Source organism: Panicum virgatum, chromosome 6K (assembly GCF_016808335.1).
Source record: "Panicum virgatum strain AP13 chromosome 6K, P.virgatum_v5, whole genome shotgun sequence".
In the NCBI taxonomy this organism is placed as follows: domain Eukaryota; kingdom Viridiplantae; phylum Streptophyta; class Magnoliopsida; order Poales; family Poaceae; genus Panicum; species Panicum virgatum.
In genome coordinates this window covers 4,674,531-4,693,424 of record NC_053141.1, presented here as the reverse complement: position 1 = coordinate 4,693,424, position 18,894 = coordinate 4,674,531, and the positions used below count along the sequence as shown (strand labels likewise).

The following is an 18,894-nucleotide window of genomic DNA, read 5'->3' as shown; positions in this document are numbered from 1 at the left end:
TCATCATGTTCCAGAAAGGAAATTGCTATGCTAGACACCTCTAGACACAACTGGTACAGGTTAATAGACAAATTATGCGCTCAGGACTTAGAAAACTTCCAAAGTCACACAACATGTAGGTGCTGTGTAATATGTTTTTTTCATAACAGCTACTTTGACAGAACGTTGCTCTAAAAATAGAACACATAACGTAATTTCAACACCAAACTAAAAAGGAATTTGCCAAAACCATGTCCATAAAGAAAGTAAAGAACTCCCTTGTGCTGACAATTGATAACTTGGGGATTGATGACAAATTGGGGCAAATTGATTAAAATAGAAGAATACTGCTACATTAAGACAAACTATTTAACAATATATTTACCCACAGATCATGACTTGCAAACTCGAAAGCTAAAATGTGCAGTATAGCTACTTTGCAAGAAACCACAACACCATTTTAGCAGCATATGCTATTATGATTTGGCTATCTTCTAAGTATTACATACACATCAATGGATGTTTAGGAGCAGAATCAAGTCACTTGACTGCAAAAATTAGTCCCCCTGACGACCCACCAGCAGGCCCTTTGCCATGGAAAGCAGATTGCCTCTCAGGTCTGCCAATCGGCTTTGGAGGCAACGGGGAAGCAGGCACCCCACTGTTTGCATTTGGGTCATCACCCTTCAGACTCAGTTCTGACATATTATAAAGATCTTTGACGTTCAACGGGGGCGTTGAGTGCACTGCCACGGGTTTGACAACCTCATGTGGAACTTGTGCTACACCTGGTGGCCCCCCATAGTTAAAAGGAACATAACCGTAGCATGGTACTGGAACAAATGCAGGGTGGTAGTATGGAGGAGGAATCATCATTGGATAAAGATTGGGGGGCACGGCTTCTGGCATCACCACCCCTGCTTGTCCAGCACTTGAACTTGAGGCAACTGAGTCCTGTTCCATAGGCTGAGGTGTCGTGACTGGAACTGGAACTTGGACTGGCAGCGGAACTGAAGCAGGTGCTTCCACAGACACAGGAGGAGGTGCCACATCAGCAGGAGAGACCACAGGGGCAGGAAGGGCCGCAACAGACTGTGGATCATCTTGTTCTACTTCTTGTGAAGATGAACGTGAGAGCGGCAGCTGATCAGAAGACTGGCAGGAAAAACATATACAAAGAAACAGATATAAGCAAATGATAAACGATGGGGATAAGGAAGAATATGCAAGTCCACAAGTCTTACTTTAGAACATCCCATTACTATATACCATTATTACAACAGTTTAAGAAGAGGACAAGTATACTAATACTAATATTAAAGAGAAAAGGAAATGGCATAACTAAGTCAAGTGTGAGTATCCGAACGCAACATAACCTATTGAAGTAGGCAAGCTCAAGCAACTGCACACTATTTATTGATGCAACAGGTACCACAAGAAAAAGAATGAACATGTAACATAGAACCTATGCAAGCATACAGAGCAGCTGCAAAAAATATGTTAACAGGTGCAGAGAGAGAGAGAGAGATGCTCACATCATCAATCACCATATCGAAGAGGCTTGATCTCCTCTTTCTTCTATGCACATTTGTTTGGCGATTGAAATACTTCTGTGCATGGCTAGCAACTTGAGTAGGAGTCCTCGAGATAACGTAATTACGGGAAATACCACGCCAAGCACCCTTCCCTAGCTTATTCAACCCAAGTAGAAATTTTTTGTGCTCATCTTCTGTCCATGCCTCACCTGTCACCAAAACAAAAACATGGCATTTTATAGCTTACACGAATTGGAATCCAACCAAACAATCATACGAAACATAGTGCAGAGTGGCCACTGCAACATGTCCATCGTGGTGGACCAGTAAAGGTGCATGACAAACATAAGAAAGAAAACAACACATCAACAGTTTCAGAGGCACATAAGGGGCATATCATCATACATGGCATGAACATGCAACGTTTGGTCAACCAAGTCACTTATGTAAAATGGCACCTGACTTGAATGGCAATGGCAAAGGCGCAGAACAGAAGCCTGGTTACATAATAATGTACAAACGCCACACAATTAATCAGTTCCAACATGCAAATTGGATGACACAGTAAGTGCATAATGAAAGAGAGAATAGACCTGAAACAAACCAGAATAGATTAAAGCAAAAGTTGTGAACAAGAAGCACGAAAATGACCTCTGCTTAACAACAAAATTCAATGGCCACACATTATCAGTCAAGCAGAAGCCAGAAAAACAATATACGTTTCAGCAACCAACTAAACCTTAATCTCCCCATTCATCATCGTTCACGATCCTGTAAAGATAGCAGAGCACCTGACAATTCAGAAACAGCACGGCACCACAAAACCTCCGAAATCCTCCCGCGGGCAACCAATCGAATCACCAACTGAAAGGCAGCCGGATCGAATCACGAACTGAACGCCCAACACAACGTGAACCCGTACGATTCCCCTCGCCTCCCAACGATCACTCCGACGAACATAAAAATCGCATCATTTTTCACACAAAATGCCTATCTACCCCCACCCAAGCACGAAATCATCGAAAAAGATCCAATCTTTTTACGCCCCAAATCAAGGATAAGGAAAACAGAGGTCCACCAAAACCCCGGCCGCGGCCGCTCGCTCACCTCGCTTCTTGTGCGGGCGCTCCCCGTCGGAGCCGTAGCCCTCCTCCCTCCCGCCGCCGCCGCCGCCCCCCTCCGCCGCGAGCTGCGCGAGGTTCCCCATGCTGGCGCTCTTCCGGATGGGCATGGGCCTGTCCCCGATGCGCACGCCGAAGAGCTTGACGGGCCGCGCGGTGCAGGTGCGCGCGTTGTGCCCGTGGTGCCCGCACTGCGAGCACCGCCTGGGCCCGTCGCCCCCGCCGCCGGCTCCGGCCGCCGCCGGGGGAGGCGGCGCCGCCGGAGGCACGCCGTCCCGCGTCATGCTTGGTGGGGAGGTGGATTGGCTAGGGTTGGAGGTGGGTGGAATCTTTTTTTTTCTCCCACTCCGGATTTTTTTTATCCTGTCCCGATTTCTTTTTTTTTCTGGGCGCGGTGGGGCGTATTTATTTGACAAAATTGGTCATCGGACAGAGTTCAAAGTTGGTTTTTTGTCACAAGCCACTAAAAAATAATGTTTTTATTGGAAGACATTGCTCAAGAGTGGTAATTTGCTAGAGAACACTGAAGCCATTATAATATTAGATTTTAATAGAAAGCTACAGGAATTTCCCTCCTTGTTCTTGCCTGTCTCCTACCTCGCACCGCGCTGGAGCACTGCCGGCCCGTCCGCCCCTCCCTCGCGAGCGGCACTCAGCACCGCTAGCCCGCGCCGCGTTGGGAGTGCCGCCGGCCCGTCCGCCCCTTCCTCGCGCACCGCGATGAGAGCGCTGCCGGCCGGCCGGCCCGTCCACCCCACCCTCGCTGGGAGCGCTGCCAGGCGGCCGGCCCATGCGCACCTTCCTCGCCTGCCGCGCTGGGAGCGCAGGCGACTGGCCCTTCCGCGTCCACCCCTCCCTTGCGTGCTGTGCTGGGAGAGCCGGCCGCCGGGCTGTCCGCGTCTGCCTTCCCTTGCGCAGGGAGCTCCGGCCAAGGCGCACGGTGCACTGCAGCTAGTTTGAGAGGCGCGAGAAAAAACAGTGCTGCAGGAGAGGATAAGCACTAGGGGTAAATTTATCTTTCAACGTCACTCTGTAATTAAATAGAATAAAATAGTAGGTACAATGTTCCTCAGCAAATGTACATAGGTTTTTAGTGTCTTTGAGCAAAGACAAACTTTTTTAATGGACATGAGCAAAGAGCACCATTTAACGGTGTCCTGCAACAAATTTTGCCATTTTATTTGGGGTCGTAGAGGCGGAGAGGGATACGGCGTGTGGTGATGAGCTGGAAATTGTTTTCCAACGGGCGGAAGAAATTCCTTCTTTTTTATGGAAAAAAAATAAGAGGTTTGGATTTGGCCGGGATATGATACGGGGACTCGGGGATGGGGTTTATTATATTACTATGTTTAGTGTAATATAATAATAAAATATATAATGTCTTGTTCGATTGGTTACCTTGATCGTCGAGCCAGTTAAGAGATATGATTTTTAATTGTTTTGGATTGGGGTTAATTGCTGAGCTGTTGGAGTGTGTAATCGGGTAATATTTGGATGGTTTAAGTTTCTCTATCCCAAAATATTTCGAATTTGAGTTATGTACACCTATGGAAGCTGGGGATGAGACCATGGATTCAATTTAGAGAACGTCAGGTTGGCTTGCTTTACTTCTTTATATGACCCAGCTAGCTAGGTAAAACTGTAAAAGCTGGGTGTCATTATCTTTGGGTGCGTTTGGATGCTTGTATCTTGATGAGTTTGGATTAGTTTGTTCCTTAATGATGACAGCGTCTTATAGTAGATTTAGAAAGAATAAACATATTTGATTGTTTATTTAGTTTCCATACTAGATTGTCATCCAAGTTGGCTGTAGGTTTGTGTTTTGAAAGTAAAAGTATGGACCTTTTACATGGTTGGGTGTATACCTATATGTTAGGTTTGGTGTCTAGATCCACTCGGTCGATTAACAAGGGGAGAAGAGAAGCTAGTCCAGTACTAATTTACTATACACCATGTTCGGCTGCTGCCAGCTGCAGCTCACTGCTTTCGGCTCAAGCGAAGCTAAAAAATAGAATCAAACAACAAAATTACTCAAAGCGAAAGTCATTCATAAGGATGGCAATGATTCAGTTTCGGATCGGATATCCGTGGGTTTCGGATTTTGCGGGTTCGAGTTCGGGGATGATTTCTCACCCACAGTTTTCGGGTTCGGACCCCTGAAACTTATCGGGTTCGGTTTCGACCTGTGGATACCCAATGGATAACCGTTTGAAGTAAAACCTCATGTTTTATAGCATATTTAGTAATAACTTTGTTTACTTAAACTATTAAATTTATTCTATGTTGACTTAGAAATTATTTACTATTTATTGTATTTTGTTTGTACATGTAAATGTTATATATATCATGTATACATTTACAAAAAAATACTTATTGCTCTTATATATTGCCATGCAAAAGCGGATTCCGGGTATCCAATCGGGTTCCGGGTATCCGCGAGTTTCGGTTTTGAGATGGATTTTGACTCGAATCGGTTTTCGGGTCGGGTCCGGATTTCAAGTTCGGGTTTTGATTTTGGGTGCCCAGACACTCCACCCGACCCGTTGCCATCCTCGTTCATCCGGTAATTAGAAATTCCCAGTGTTGTTTCTTACTTTGCTAGAAACTAAACATACATATATGCATCCCATCGGCAGTTCATCATGTAATCATTGACAATTGTACTTGTAATAATTTTGATCAAAACCTCCCTCGCTAGCTAAAAGGATATGATTTGGTTCGATTCTGCGTGCCACTTGTAAGCTTTTGTGTGATTCCAAGTGAACTTGGAAAATAAATATGTATTTGTAAATCTTGGTCGCCAAGGCCATGATTGGAGAGTCGTGGCACATGGGTGGGTGGTTGTGGTTGCCCCACCGTCCACGAGAAGAAAAAGGGAAAGGAAACTGACGGGGCACACGCTGCTTTCTGCTGTTGCTTGACAGGGGTATTTTTCTGTGGTTGAGATAGATGACGGCGTGGTAAGCATAAGCCTCTCCATTAGCAGTCTAGCTCCTCCACGAATCTACTCCGCCACGTCTACTTTTTTATTACTACTCCGTATCCCCATTCTAAATTATAATTTATTTTACATTCTCCAAATACTATATTTTATATTTTAATTGTTTCTAGATGTACACTATCTTTATATAAAAATAATAAGCTCTGTTATAATGATTGTAACATACCGGAGGAGTGCTTTTTTCCTTGATTTTTTTGACCGTTGATCTATAGAAACTTAAATTAAAATAATATATTAAAAAATTAAAACGAATAGAGAGGAGAGAATTTTAATTTTAAGTATAATAATTTTCTGCACCAGGCAAGTCACTAGGCAGCAGCGTGTTCGCCCGATGCGGGGTTTGCTCGGCCACGTCGGCGTCGGCGTCGCTGTCACCGGATACGTTTGGTGGCGTCGCTCTCAAGTGTGTGCACTGTGCACGTCAGCACGTGCGTGCACGATCCAAGGCGAGCGTCCCCAAAAAAAAAACGGGAAAAGAAGAGAGAGGAAACAGCCGACGGAGGTGGGCCTAAGGCCCGTCGTACTCGGGCCCAGTACACTCGCGGGCCGAGGTCATCGAAGCCCAGACTCCTCCGGCGGCCGCGTCCCGTTGCTTGCTTCGTCCGGAAGCAGGCCGTGCCGGCGCGGTGGGCCCCTTCCCCTGCCGACGCGTCGCCGCCGCCGTCCCCATGCTCATGGTGGAGCAACAGCAACCGGCCAGAGCTTTTTAGGAAGCTTCGAGATGCTTCCGGGGGCACGTGGCCGGGTCACGTAGACCTTCCGGAGTTCCAGTTACGGAATCACTGAATCGGGGGAAGCCCAGGGGGCGTGGCGCGAAACAGCCACCGGTCGGCGTCGCCGGCGCCCGCCCCCTCAAAGCCCGATCCACGGGCCACGGCACGCAGGGTGCTCGACGTCGACGCCACGCGACGCTTCCATCGATCGATCGATCGGTCCCCCCACATCTCCCCGGCTTTTTCCACGGCACGGGGCTCTCCCTGCCCCCCGCCTGCTGCTCTGCTGCTTCTCTCTCTCTCTCTCTCTCTCTCTCTCTCTCTCTCTCTCTCTCTCTCTCTCTCTCTCTTTCCCCAGCGCGACCCCCACCCCACATCCCGCGGCGCGGCCAGAGCCGCCGGCCATGGTCGGCGCCGGCGACGCGGCGGCGGTGCGCGCCGAGGAGTCCGTCTCTGGGGGCGTCGACGTCTGGAGCGACGCCGTCTCCTCCCACGCCCCGGACCACCTCCTCGTCATGGTCCACGGCATCCTCGGCAGGTAAAAAGTATACCCCACCTCTGCTCCCCCGGGGACCCGGGATTTGTAGCCGATTCGACTCATTCGAGGCCGCCTGCTGGATTGCGCCGGTTCTCGAATACTACTAGATTGTAACGGATCGGTAGCTTGGTACGGAATGTGGAGCGGAGGTCGAGCGGAGCAGCTCATGTTCCTGACCATTGCCCATTGGGGTGAAATATCAGATGGTACATTTGGGTGGAATTTGTTCCGGAGCCTGCGATTGGGACCAACCTCCCAAGGCCGTGCAGACACGGCATTGGGCCGGTCTAGCCGTGCCTGCCGGTCCCACGGCTTGCCGTAGTGTATGAAATTGGTCTGCTGGCTGCCTGGCATCACCCCAGCGTTTAGGCCATCTGCCAACTGTCTGTCCTGCTCTCCTGGAACAACCATTCCATAGGAAAAGCAGGTCGCTTTTCGCTACGCTAGACATTTTATTTAGTGTGCTCTGCAAATAGGGCGAAATGTTCAACCCTTGCTTCAGGATTCAGGCTGGCGTCGTAGGCAAAAATCCAATGTTATGATGAATGAAAAGAATAACGACCTACTACTGCGCTAAGCTTGTATGGTTAATTATGAAATTTTCCCTGTGCAATACCAGTATAGGCAGAGACAAAGATTCCTCTTTTATATAAGGCACAAAGTAGCATTGGTTAGAACCAAGCATATGCAATGCTGCAAGCTATTTTGGTTATGTTATCTGGTTGTTTTATGTAGCCAAGAGACTAATCTTTTTCTTTTATATATGGTTCTCACGTGCAGTGGACATCTTTATTCACTCTGTTCTTTTTCTTTGAACAGCACTGCTGATTGGCAGTATGGAGCTAATGAATTTGTAAAGCAACTACCTGATGATGTAATTGTGCACTGTAAGTTGTGCCACTTTGTACTATCCATTACCATGTTCATTTTTCTATTACTTTTTTTTCTTCAGTTTCTTATTGCTATCAATATTGCTATAAAACAGATTTTACTATGAAAATAACATAAATACATAACAGTAATTAGTAGTTCTACATCTTCTCCCTCAGTTCCTCTACTCATTGATCCTCACAATTCTGAAGAGTCATCTACAGACTTTCAGTACTGCTATGTGCTATGTAATTAAGATAGCTTAATGTAAATTGATCTCTTCCTGAATTTGTAATTTGAAGGAGGCTGTGAGATTGGTTAGTCTGTTGATCTACCTTGTGGTATGCAGGCTTATTTGCTACATTTTACAGGTAGTGAAAAAAATGCATCAATGCTGACTCTAGATGGAGTTGACGTCATGGGGGAACGCTTAGCTGATGAGGTAAATATTGCAGGCAGTTAATGCCTTGATAATTTAAAATATGTAGAGGCTAACTGTTGCTCCATAGTACTTTTCTATTACAATTATTCTGCTTCAAATCATTCGCTTGTACAATCCCTTTTGTCTGAACACAAAAGTACATGTCTAGATGCTCACATGCATTCTTCTCTTACTCAGGTGCTTGATGTAATTAGTCGGAGGCCAGAACTCTCCAAAATTTCTTTTCTTGCACACTCCGTTGGAGGACTAGCCGCAAGATATGCAATCGCAAAACTTTACAGACACCCAAACGCCAGATCTGATGGAAATACTAAAGGAACCATCTGCGGGTTGGAAGCAATTAACTTTATTACTGTAGCAACACCTCACCTTGGTTCACGAGGAAACAAACAGGTTCAACTTTTGACTGCCTCGTTTCAATTATCTACATGTCTCTAGCTAGACTCTAATTTGTTTTTACCAGGAAGATGATACCTGAAAGCTGATATTGTATCCATCTTTTGAAGCAACTGAAGAACCATTTGCTCTCCTCTATTATTCCAATTTTCTGCAAAGAAAAGTTGGGGTGTTTCTTTTAATGTTCCATACATCAAGAGTCTGACTAGAAGGTAGAATATGTGTAGAAATCGTGGATGCTACCCTTTTATTTTTCACTGACATCAGAGCATCTGAAGAGGTCATACAGAGATTGCTATAACCCTCCAAACATTCAATGAAGAGAAAAACAAAATCCTTTCGTTTACTGAAAAAACTCATACAGTCGATGCCAGGCTTCTTGACTCTTCTGCTTACAACCACTAAAAACTAAAAGATTCCAAAATGCCACCTTTTTCCGTGCCTAACTTGCTTGGAGTAATCTTTCTGAATTATGTAACTGGAGGTCTCATCAGATTTGTATACAAATTAGGTCCCCCTCCTGTTTGGATCCCTTGCAATGGAAAAGGTTGCTTGCCGGGTTGTCCATTGGATATTTAGGAGAACTGGTAAACATCTCTTTCTAACTGACGATGATGAAGGGCAGCCACCACTGCTTCAGCGTATGGTTGAAGATCACGGCGATCTCTACTTTATGTAAGGTTTATCTTGCTTTTGGTTTGTTTTCATTTTTGTTCTATTTCTAGTCCCAATAGTATATTGTTTTATTTTGCCTTGCCTATTCTGTGATCGCTATACTAATGATGCTTTACGTGCACCTTTTAGATCTGCTTTGCGAGCATTTAAGCGGCGAGTTGTGTACGCAAATGCTGACTGTGATCGTATCCTTATTATTTGCTATATTTACAATTTTCTTTGTGGTATTCATATTGTTTGTTTTATTATTGTATAGTCTTTGCTAGTCTTCTTTAATGCACAAAATCAGATATTGTTGGCTGGCGAACATCATCTATTAGGAGAAACACTGAGCTGCCTGAGGTATTCTTACTGACTTCCTATTTCTGTTAACAACTAGGAAGGACTATGTAGTTTTTTATAGCACCATTCTCATTAAGAAAGGCTTCTTTTACTACCTCTGATCTGCAGTTGGCAGTATCGTCATCTGAGAAGTACCCCCACATTGTACATGAGGAGTACTCAGAAGGAACTGATGACGAGAAGTGCCAAGATTCCATGACAGACTGTAATTTGGACATTCTTGAAGGTAAGTTTATAGAGTTGCATGGATAATACTATTTTGTTTCTGTATTTCAAGAAACCATATTGTTTTCTATTTTTTTTCTATTACGAGTGAATGATACTTCAGTGCTATGTGGAAAAGGTGATCTTGTTTCCTTAGCCTTTAAAAAAAAGCGGTTTTCCCTATTATAGATTTGAGTAAACAAGTTTACCAGAGTAGTCTTGAGCACAGTGACGTGGCATTTTTTGTCTTGACACCAGGAATGGCCCTATTTGGTTTGTGCTATGCTAGGATTTGTATCAACTTTGACCGCTAATTAGAGGTATTAAATTAAGTCAGTTTTCAAAACCAACTTCAGAACCCCTGCTCTAGGAACCCTGAAGAATTTAATGAGACCTTTGACCGCGTGATTAGAGGATGTTTACTGTAGCCAATCATCGATTAATTGCCGTCATTAGATTCGTCACGAAAAGTTACACCCATCCCTAAAATGGTTTTGCAAATAGACTTCATTTGGTACTCCATGCATGCGAGATTCTCTTTTCGGGAATCGTGTGCTAGATCAACCAAACAAGGCCAATGTGTCAGTAGTTTTCTTTTCAACGGGACAATGACGTGGCACCTAAAACTGTTGTCATAGTTTTGCTAATTTATCCCCATAACATGTGAATGAGCCCGGCCTGAGCACCATATGAACTGCTGGGATATTTGACATGGTGGTTGGCACGCTGCTTATGGAAATGCCTTGATTCATGAGTTTCCGCATATCTAGCAACAAGGGTAGAGCATTGGTACGAAATTCCTAGGGTAGTTGGTCTGTTTTGAAGTTCCAGACTGAAGGAGCACCTAACATGATTCGCCAACTAGGGATTAAGTCTATTTGTCATACCATGATGAGGTTTGCCTGTACTGTTAAAGTGTAGTGCATGTGTCGTAGTTGTGAGACTTGGAAATGAAGTCTGGAATCAGTCAGTTCATGGAAGCTGCCGTTCCTAATGTTGTCAGTTGATTGAAATTGTTTGCACGGCCCCTTGTGACTCTTAAGAAAGCATTCCATTGATTCACATAGGTATGTAACAAGATTCGTCATAGCTTTAGATACAGCAATCCGTGTTTTCTCACTGCATCATTGTTTTTTATTTGATATCATGTGTTATTGACTTCGGCATGTTGAAGTTAGGACAATGAACCCCAGTCATAACTAATTAGCAAGCAGGCCTGTGGTTTCAACGCGAGTAGTTTCATGACCTGAATTCAACCTTTGACTGGGATGACTGCAATCCTGGTGGCATTGTAAAGGCCGTATTGGTCCTATGTTTCTCACCATGTTGCTTGCCGAAATTATTGTGTTTGTTTATGTAACATTGGACCTGGAACCTAAAGACCAAGGCCATGGGAGTTGCCTTTCTATTTTAACCTTCCTTTGTTGTAATAGACAGGGGTGTTTTGTTATCTAATATTGTGTTGAAATACTTCTGATGTGCTTGTATGTTTCTTGTAGCTGTAATAAGCAAGCTAGACGAGACATCTTTTCTATGACACGAAACAGTTGCGTAATAAGAAACTATAATGTAATTAAGAAAACGTTTACAGCAAGATGAACCAACAGAGCAGAGTGTATATGCAGCAGAAAAGCATGGTTAGATATATATACTTGGACCCTAGCCTAATGTGCATAGCTATTTGTTGCTGTTACAAAACTTAAGCTTTGGAGGATTTTGGGGGCTGACAGGTAGCAAAGTCCAGTTTATTTGTCTGAAAAATCTGCACAGCCGTTGTTTTTGTTGAATCGATTGGAATCGTAGCATCGTGTGTCTACTAATTAGTTTCCTGACTGTGCCGTCCTGCAGAGAAAATGGTGACGGGGCTTCGGAGAGTCTCGTGGGAGAAGGTGGATGTGAGCTTCCACTCGAGCATGACGAGCTTCGCGGCGCACAGCATCATTCAGGTTCCTGACCAGCTTCGCACCTTTGATTACCTTTCCTCCCTTGGACAATTATATTGATGCAAGGCTAACAATTTCCCTAAACCATTTTTCTCCTCTTGTTACCACGGCAGGTGAAGTACGCGTTCATGAATGATGGCGCTGACGTGATTCAGCACATTATAGACAAATTCCAACTCTGAGGAGAATTCCCCCCAACCAATGCAGAGGAAGTTTTTTTCCCCCATTGGCACGCTGTCCGTACGCCTGGTGGCTTGCTGGTCCAAGAGCGGACCTGCTGAGCCTACCAAAGCCTGGTCGCCTCACCATAGTATAAATGTGTATCGTGTAAGGATGTGTTGAAACTGTACATAGTAGCAGTACCCACGAGGGAAAAAAAAGGAAGGTAATTGAACGGTGCGTGTACAATTTTCTTTTTGGATGTAAGAACAGTAGTACATGTGCGTCATGGCAGCTGAGAAAGATGAGAATGGTATCTTCCATGGTTGCTGCTGCACTTTTTCCCGCAAAACTCGTTCTGTCTGAAGAAGAGGAAAAAAGAAGAGGCTACCAGCAGTTGGCATGGAAAAGGAAAGCTAGCTGCTGGCCTGGCCGGTGTGGTCGCAGCGGCAGGACGGCGCAGCTCACAGAGTCCGGTCCGTGCGCCCGCGGTCAAGGCCTGCACCGGCATAGTGGAACTCGCCGGGTCGGATCGGATCGGCGACAGGAGATCAGAGGTTCCGTGCGATCCGTGCGTTCACAAACAAAAGACAAAGAAAAGGTTGTCTGAACCTGAGGTCCTGAGCGATCGGGTGCTCTGAGAGACGGCTGGAGAGAACAAGCAAGGGAAGGACACCGACCCGGCGACCGCCGACCGGAAGCGCAGGCGGGGCGCGCACTGCCGCCGACATGCCCGCCCGCACACGAGCCAGCAGGTGGCAGTCGCGCGCGTCCAGCGACGAGGACCGCCGCCACGCACGGCCCTCGTGCAGGTCGCCGCGCCAAGATCGTGCGCCTGTGGTAGCTCCGCGCGCGTTGACAAAACGCCCGCCGCGGCGGCGCCAACGACGACGACGCGGGGCGAGGCGAGGCGACGGACCGGCCGGTAAGGTAAAGGCGATGGACGGCGGACGACGCGGCACGCGTGCGCGTGGTGTGTACGTGCCAGGGCGTGTACGAAATGAGCTACTTCTCGTTTTTTTTTGCAAAATTAATTAGCAGTATAGTACCCTGTAAAAGTTGAGTTGTGTTTCCTTGATTCATCCCTTGCTCCTTCACTGGTGACAGACTTGTAGATAATTAATCACCGTACATACGGATGTGGACAACATGGAAGCGCCGAGCGCGAGAACAACCGTGACGCCGACAGCTAGCCGACCGATCTCCTCACCTGCTGACCTCACACCGTCCATCTTGACCGGCAGCGCCGCCGGCGGTCGTCCTTTCTCTTCCTGCTAGCGACGTTGATTCTTCTTCTTCTTCCTCCTTCGGGCAGCAGAACCAACGCCACCAGCAATGGCGGACCATTTCCAATTCCCCAGCCGACCCATTTCATTCGTGGCCTCAGTTTCATCGAGCGACGACGACCTGCCTTGCCACTGCACGGGGGTTCAGGCATCAGGATCGCTAGCTCCTGCTGCAACCGTTGGCTGGGGTTCGAGCTCCCGCCCCGGAAGGCAACCCCACCCCACCCGGGAGCCGATCCAGTCTCCTCGGACGACTACGGTGGCTCAGATCGCTCTCCTTCTTTCCCCGGACTAATTAAGGCCAAGACAGCAGTTTTCGTATGACCAAGGTGACCAAGGCCAACGTATGTGAGTCCAGACCAGCTCGATCGCGTCGCCGTTGCGGCCGTCAGTGCACGCACTCCACCACCGTGCTCGCCGCGCCGGGCATGTCGACGCGGCCGAGCATGTCGGCGCCGCCGCCGTCGAGCTGGATGCGCATGTCCTTGGCCTTGCTCATGTACAGATGCTTGACGTTGCCGCCCTGGTTCTTCACCAGCCGCAGGATGCTGCGCTTGGCGTTGTCCCGGAACGGGCAATGCGAGCCGAGGAAGCCGTCGACGAGGTGGATGTACGCCTCCAGGTCGTGGCAGCACGCGGCGTCGGCGTCGGGCCGGAGGAACGGCGACGCGCGGCTGTCGAGGCGCAGCTCGCGGCCGACGTCGGCGTACCCCGGCAGCGGCAGGCTGGGCGGGAACCGCGGCACGACGTCGTGCGCGTTCACGACGCGGAGCACGCGCGCGCCGCGGGCCTCCACGCGCGCCGCGAACGCGCGGTTGCCCACCCGCGGCCCGCCGAAGGAGAACACCGCCACCGGCGCCCCGGCGCGCCGGGCGGCGCCGCCCGCGAGCTCGTCGGCGATGAGCACCGCCAGTGCCGCGCCCAGGCTGTGCCCAGTCACCGTGATGCTCACCTCCTCGCCCCTGTACTGGTCGAGCAGCCGGCGAACCTCGGACACGACCATCTCCGACAAGCTCGGCGAGCGCTCGCCGGCGGTCTTGTAGATGTTCCAGAACCCGCATTCGACCTTCGCCTTGGACGCCTCCGGAGAGGCGTCGGCGTGGCCGTCGGTGGCCGGGACGAGCCCGGCGCGGACATTCTCGGCCCACTCGAGCACGGTGCAGGTGCCGCGGAGCGCGATGACGATATCGCGGCGGCCCATGCGGCGGACCTCGGCGGCGCTGTCGCAGACGGCGACGTACCCGACGAGGCTCGTCCGCTGCGCGGCGCAGGGCGCGGCGGCGGCGAGCCAGGCCGGGAGGCCGACGGAGGAGGTGGCGAAGAGCGGCGCCGTGACGCGGTAGGCGGCGTCCGGGAGCGGCACGCGAACGCGGTGGCCCGGCTCGGCGTCGGGGCGGGAGAGGAAGGCGCCGTACGCGGCGTCGACGAGCTCCCCGTAGCGCACGATCTCGCGGCGGAGGTCCGGGTGCAGCGGGTCGAGCAGGCCGCGCCAGCCGTCCTCGCCGTGCAGCCGCCGCCACGCCGCCGCGATGTTCCCGCGCGGAGAGGGCCCGTCGGGCGCCACGGGCTGGAGCAGCCGCTCCAGCCGCCGCGGCGACATGGCCGGCGCCGCCGGGTCCTCCCTCAGGGCCTCGCCCCTGGCACGCGCGAGGAACGACGGCAGCCGCAGCAGCGGATGCTGCCTCCTCCGTGCCCCGGCGACCGCCGGCTCCACAGCCGCCGGCGCCGCGCAACTCTCTACGGCGGCGCCGCGGTTGCGGAAGAGCTTGTCGAGGTTGGAGAGGTGCGTGGCGTTGCCCGGCGCCGCGGCGGAGACTCTGGCGGTGGCGGGCACCGCCGGGCGGTGCAGCGTCAGCGACGGCGGCGCCGCGGCGGTGGACATGCAAGGCAAAAGTGGTAGTGGTCGCGACGGCAGGGGAGCGGCATACAAGTCGCGGCAACGGCGGCGAGAGGCCGGCAGCGCAGGTGACCGGACAGTTGCGAGCTCGATCAGGAGAGGCCCTTTTATAGGCGAGCGCGGCGGTGGAATGAAGCTTGAGCGGATCAAGTCAACTCAGCACCTTCCTAGGGGCTTCTGTGTATACCGAGAGACTCTCTCTCTCTCTCATCTAGTCAAAAAAATCCTCTTTTTTCTTTTTGGCGCGAAAGCAACTATACTGCAACAATATTCGAATATTCGAACACATTTATAGAGCATTAAATGCAGTTGAAAAAATAACAAATTACACAGTCTAACTGATTAGCACGAGATGAATCTTTTAAACCTAATTAGTCCATGACTGGACATTATTTGTCAAGTAATAACGAAATGTGTTACAGTACCAAAATCAATAACTTTTCACCAACTAAATAGGACTAATTTTTATTGTTAAGTTTGTGACGTGACAACCTATTTATTTTTCTACGATGATGATTTTTATGTGGTTTAAGTATTTTCTGGTTGGAGAGCATGGGGTTTTTAGGTGGTTGGGCATGTACGGATTAGATGCTGACAGTTGCTTGATGAGTCAAGACACGTATCCATGTGTTTTTTTTTTGTGTGTGTTGCGTTTGTCTCGACAGAAGATGTGAATGCTGTCATCGGTTAATGACACTGAATCTGTTGATTCTAATCAATATATTTATTTTAGGTTTCTTAAGTGGAGGGTTATTTTTGAGACGAGCAGCCACCTGACTATTCTAATAATAAGATGTGATGCTGCACCTTTCCTTCATTCTTATGTCATTTTATGACGTGTTACGTCTACGTTACAAATATGCAAAGTTAATTTTATTATGCAAAAAATACTAGTCTATGGGAGAATATATACTTTTTTTCTATACTTGTGAGAATATATACTTGAAAATTCTTATTCCATTAATGACCTCGTCAGCATGCCCTTCTTGTTTTTTATATTGACTTATTTTCTTTAGGCGACCATGCAAGATTCTTTGTGGCTTCTGAACCAGAGCAGCAGCAGCCACACCTTGTTTAAGGCTGCTAAGAATGGCTTCATTTGTTCTAACAATTTGCATAAATGTTCTGCGTATGTATACACTGACCGAGTTTTAGTTCCTCTTCAGAAAAAGGCAGCAGCTACCTGATCCGTTATGGGGAAAAAATACAGTTAGTTGGTTAATTCTTTAAAAATACCACCGGCAGCTAGCAGATCTTTTAAAAAAGGCAGTTAGTCGAAGACAGCTGATTCAAAAATACGTTACTAATTCGTAGCCCTATATATCTGTTACTTTTTTTTCCTACACCAACAACTTTTGCTGTGATCTTGACTAATGACTAGATTGAGTAAGCAGTTGTGGTTGTTGCATGTTGACCAAATGACCACACTTACGTGACCTGCAAAAACTTGGCTTTATAATTTGCCAAAGCTAAGGTTCACTCCTTCTGAAGTCAAAGGATTCATTCTACTACACCAATATAGATGAATTGGTTTGCCGAAGCTCACCAGTATAGTACTACTTTTCAAAAGGGTCTCCGACATCCGGAGGTGACCAGAAGCTGAGATGAATTGGTTTGCCGAAGCTGGCTTGCAAGCATCCTATTCTTGTATCGCCAGCAGCCAGCTCCACTTCCTTTCGGTCCCTGTCGTCAGAATTCTTCGCCTACACGCACGTCCATGCCACCCTTTTCGGTAATTTCCAGCAAACTGCTGCAAGATATGTGATGCTAGCTTCTTCATTTTTCACTTTTCTAGACAGATCAAGGTTGATTGATAAACTTTAGTCAAAATCATCCTTGAAAATGTCAACATCATGAACCTTGTGAATTTGGGTTTCCCTTCTTTGAATTCTAGTAATAACCATTTTCTTTTGCAAAATACATATATATATATATATATATATATATATATATATATATATACACACACACACACACACACACACACACACACGAACTTTTATGATTCTGTTTTCATACATGACCTTGTGAAGAACCAACATTTCTCCTTAAATTGAAACCTTTTATTTGTACAAAAAACCAGATTCTTTTACTATCTGATCATGTTATTATTAACTATACTTACTTTGTAAAAAAATGCATGTCGTATCAGAAAATTTAAGCTTTGTATCTTTTGACCAACGCTCAGTACAATATTAATATAAAAATGGAACTGCAGATTCATTTTTAAAATGCTTTTGGACTATATTGGTTTTGCAGCTATAAATAATACATCTTGTGGTAAAATAGTGGTCAAAATCTAGCTTGAAGACTGAGCCAAAAATGAATATAATACACACCTTGCGTTGTTGAATGGAAGGGTTGATTTGTATTGTAGGACTTCACACTGGTCTTGATAATGACCGTTCATATGGATAGATAGGTCGGTCTACGGAAAGACTAACCTTGTCAACGCAATGAGACATACACATTTCTTGTCAAGTTAATTTCAACACCAGTAGTTACGTGTTCCTCTTCGAGTGCCAAGAAAATGCTATAAAGTTTACTTGTTCCAAGAAAATGGTGTGTATATAAAAGTTTAATGGTGCATCTCTTGTACTTGTTAATTTATTGATATGCAAGCGCTCATCTAATTGTTTTACTAGATAGTTTAGTCGATCAAATTGCCCCTGCAAGAATGGTTCAAGTCCATGGCGATAAATTCAATTCCACGGGTTAGAAACTACTTGGCCTAGCGTAAAAAAAAAAAAGTTCCTGATCTTTTTAAGGAAAGCTATAGCATCATGGAAATATGGAATCATTCATATCATGCATCCAAGAGCAAATTTGTACAGTTGAATTTAAGAATCTGTACTTGACTTTTTAACTTTTGAGCCTTCTTTACATTGCAAAAGTCCACCTTCACAAGACAGGAAGCTAGGCTCGTTCTTCTGTTCACTTATCCTTTTACATGTCACCGGTACAATGCCCGTGCGTTGCTGCATGTAATATAAATTTTACCCATACTTACATGGGACCACTAATTTTTTTTATGGAAACTCCACGTACAACTCATGCCGTGATCGCGCGAGGTATTAATTGTTCAGTTTTCGATTGAGATTCAGATTGATTTGTTCGGGTTCCGATTAGAATTCCGATTGATTTATTTGGATTTCGATTAGAATTTCGATTGACGGACCTTGAAATCATTGCTTGGTTTAAAAATAGTAGAGATAGGACCAAACTTGTAGAACCAAACTACTTCACATTGGTCTTGATGACTGTTCATATGGATCGTTGGGTCCTACAAAAATGATTTTTTTAATTTTAACCCTTTTTAATCTAAAATTTTAATAATAACCTGTCTTGATCTAAATTTCCAAAAACTAGCTCTTTTGGTCACGCCAAAACTCGTGGCGCGACTCACTGAAGGGTCGCGCCACATGCTTTGGCGCGACCAACCTGCCACGCTGGCAGCTCAGCTGACCTGGCAAGGCTGAGTCGCGCCACATGCTTTGGCATGACTCTTCAGCGAGTCGTGCCATGCGGCGTGGCGCGACTCTTGAAGGAGTCGTATCGTCTGGCGTGGCATGACTCTTCAGGGAGTTGCGCCATGCGGCGTGGCGCGACTCAACTAATGGTCAGTGACGATTCGCCCACCCGTACTGAATGCAGATTAGGTTGCAAACAGTAGATACTGTTACAGGCAATACATCACGGGCCATACCAGCTAGAATTGGATATTTTGGTGCATGCATCTTCTACCAGTGTAACATGTTAAAGCTATCATTATCACACAGGAATAAATTGTCAT

The 18,894-nt window shown here is 47.1% G+C and overlaps 3 protein-coding genes across 3 annotated transcripts; 1 reads left to right on the top strand and 2 right to left on the bottom strand.

Moving 5' to 3' along the window:
- Positions 1-283: 283 nt before the first annotated feature.
- On the bottom strand, positions 284-2,989 carry LOC120711370 (transcription factor MYBS3-like). Its single transcript, XM_039996860.1, has 3 exons — positions 2,622-2,989; positions 1,515-1,723; positions 284-1,134 (listed from the first exon to the last, which is right to left on the bottom strand). Exons 1-3 carry the CDS (start codon positions 2,917-2,919, stop codon positions 520-522), a joined length of 1,122 nt encoding a protein of 373 aa, XP_039852794.1. The 5' UTR covers positions 2,920-2,989; the 3' UTR covers positions 284-519.
- Positions 2,990-6,433: 3,444 nt separating this feature from the next.
- On the top strand, positions 6,434-12,255 carry LOC120711369 (putative lipase ROG1). Its single transcript, XM_039996859.1, has 10 exons — positions 6,434-6,887; positions 7,707-7,774; positions 8,129-8,199; positions 8,377-8,592; positions 9,107-9,270; positions 9,400-9,455; positions 9,560-9,612; positions 9,721-9,838; positions 11,665-11,762; positions 11,873-12,255. Exons 1-10 carry the CDS (start codon positions 6,754-6,756, stop codon positions 11,939-11,941), a joined length of 1,047 nt encoding a protein of 348 aa, XP_039852793.1. The 5' UTR covers positions 6,434-6,753; the 3' UTR covers positions 11,942-12,255.
- A 722-nt stretch (positions 12,256-12,977) lies between these two features.
- On the bottom strand, positions 12,978-15,163 carry LOC120711367 (phospholipase A1-Ibeta2, chloroplastic-like). The gene has a single exon (XM_039996858.1). It carries the CDS (start codon positions 15,084-15,086, stop codon positions 13,593-13,595), a length of 1,494 nt encoding a protein of 497 aa, XP_039852792.1. The 5' UTR covers positions 15,087-15,163; the 3' UTR covers positions 12,978-13,592.
- Positions 15,164-18,894: the final 3,731 nt, after the last annotated feature.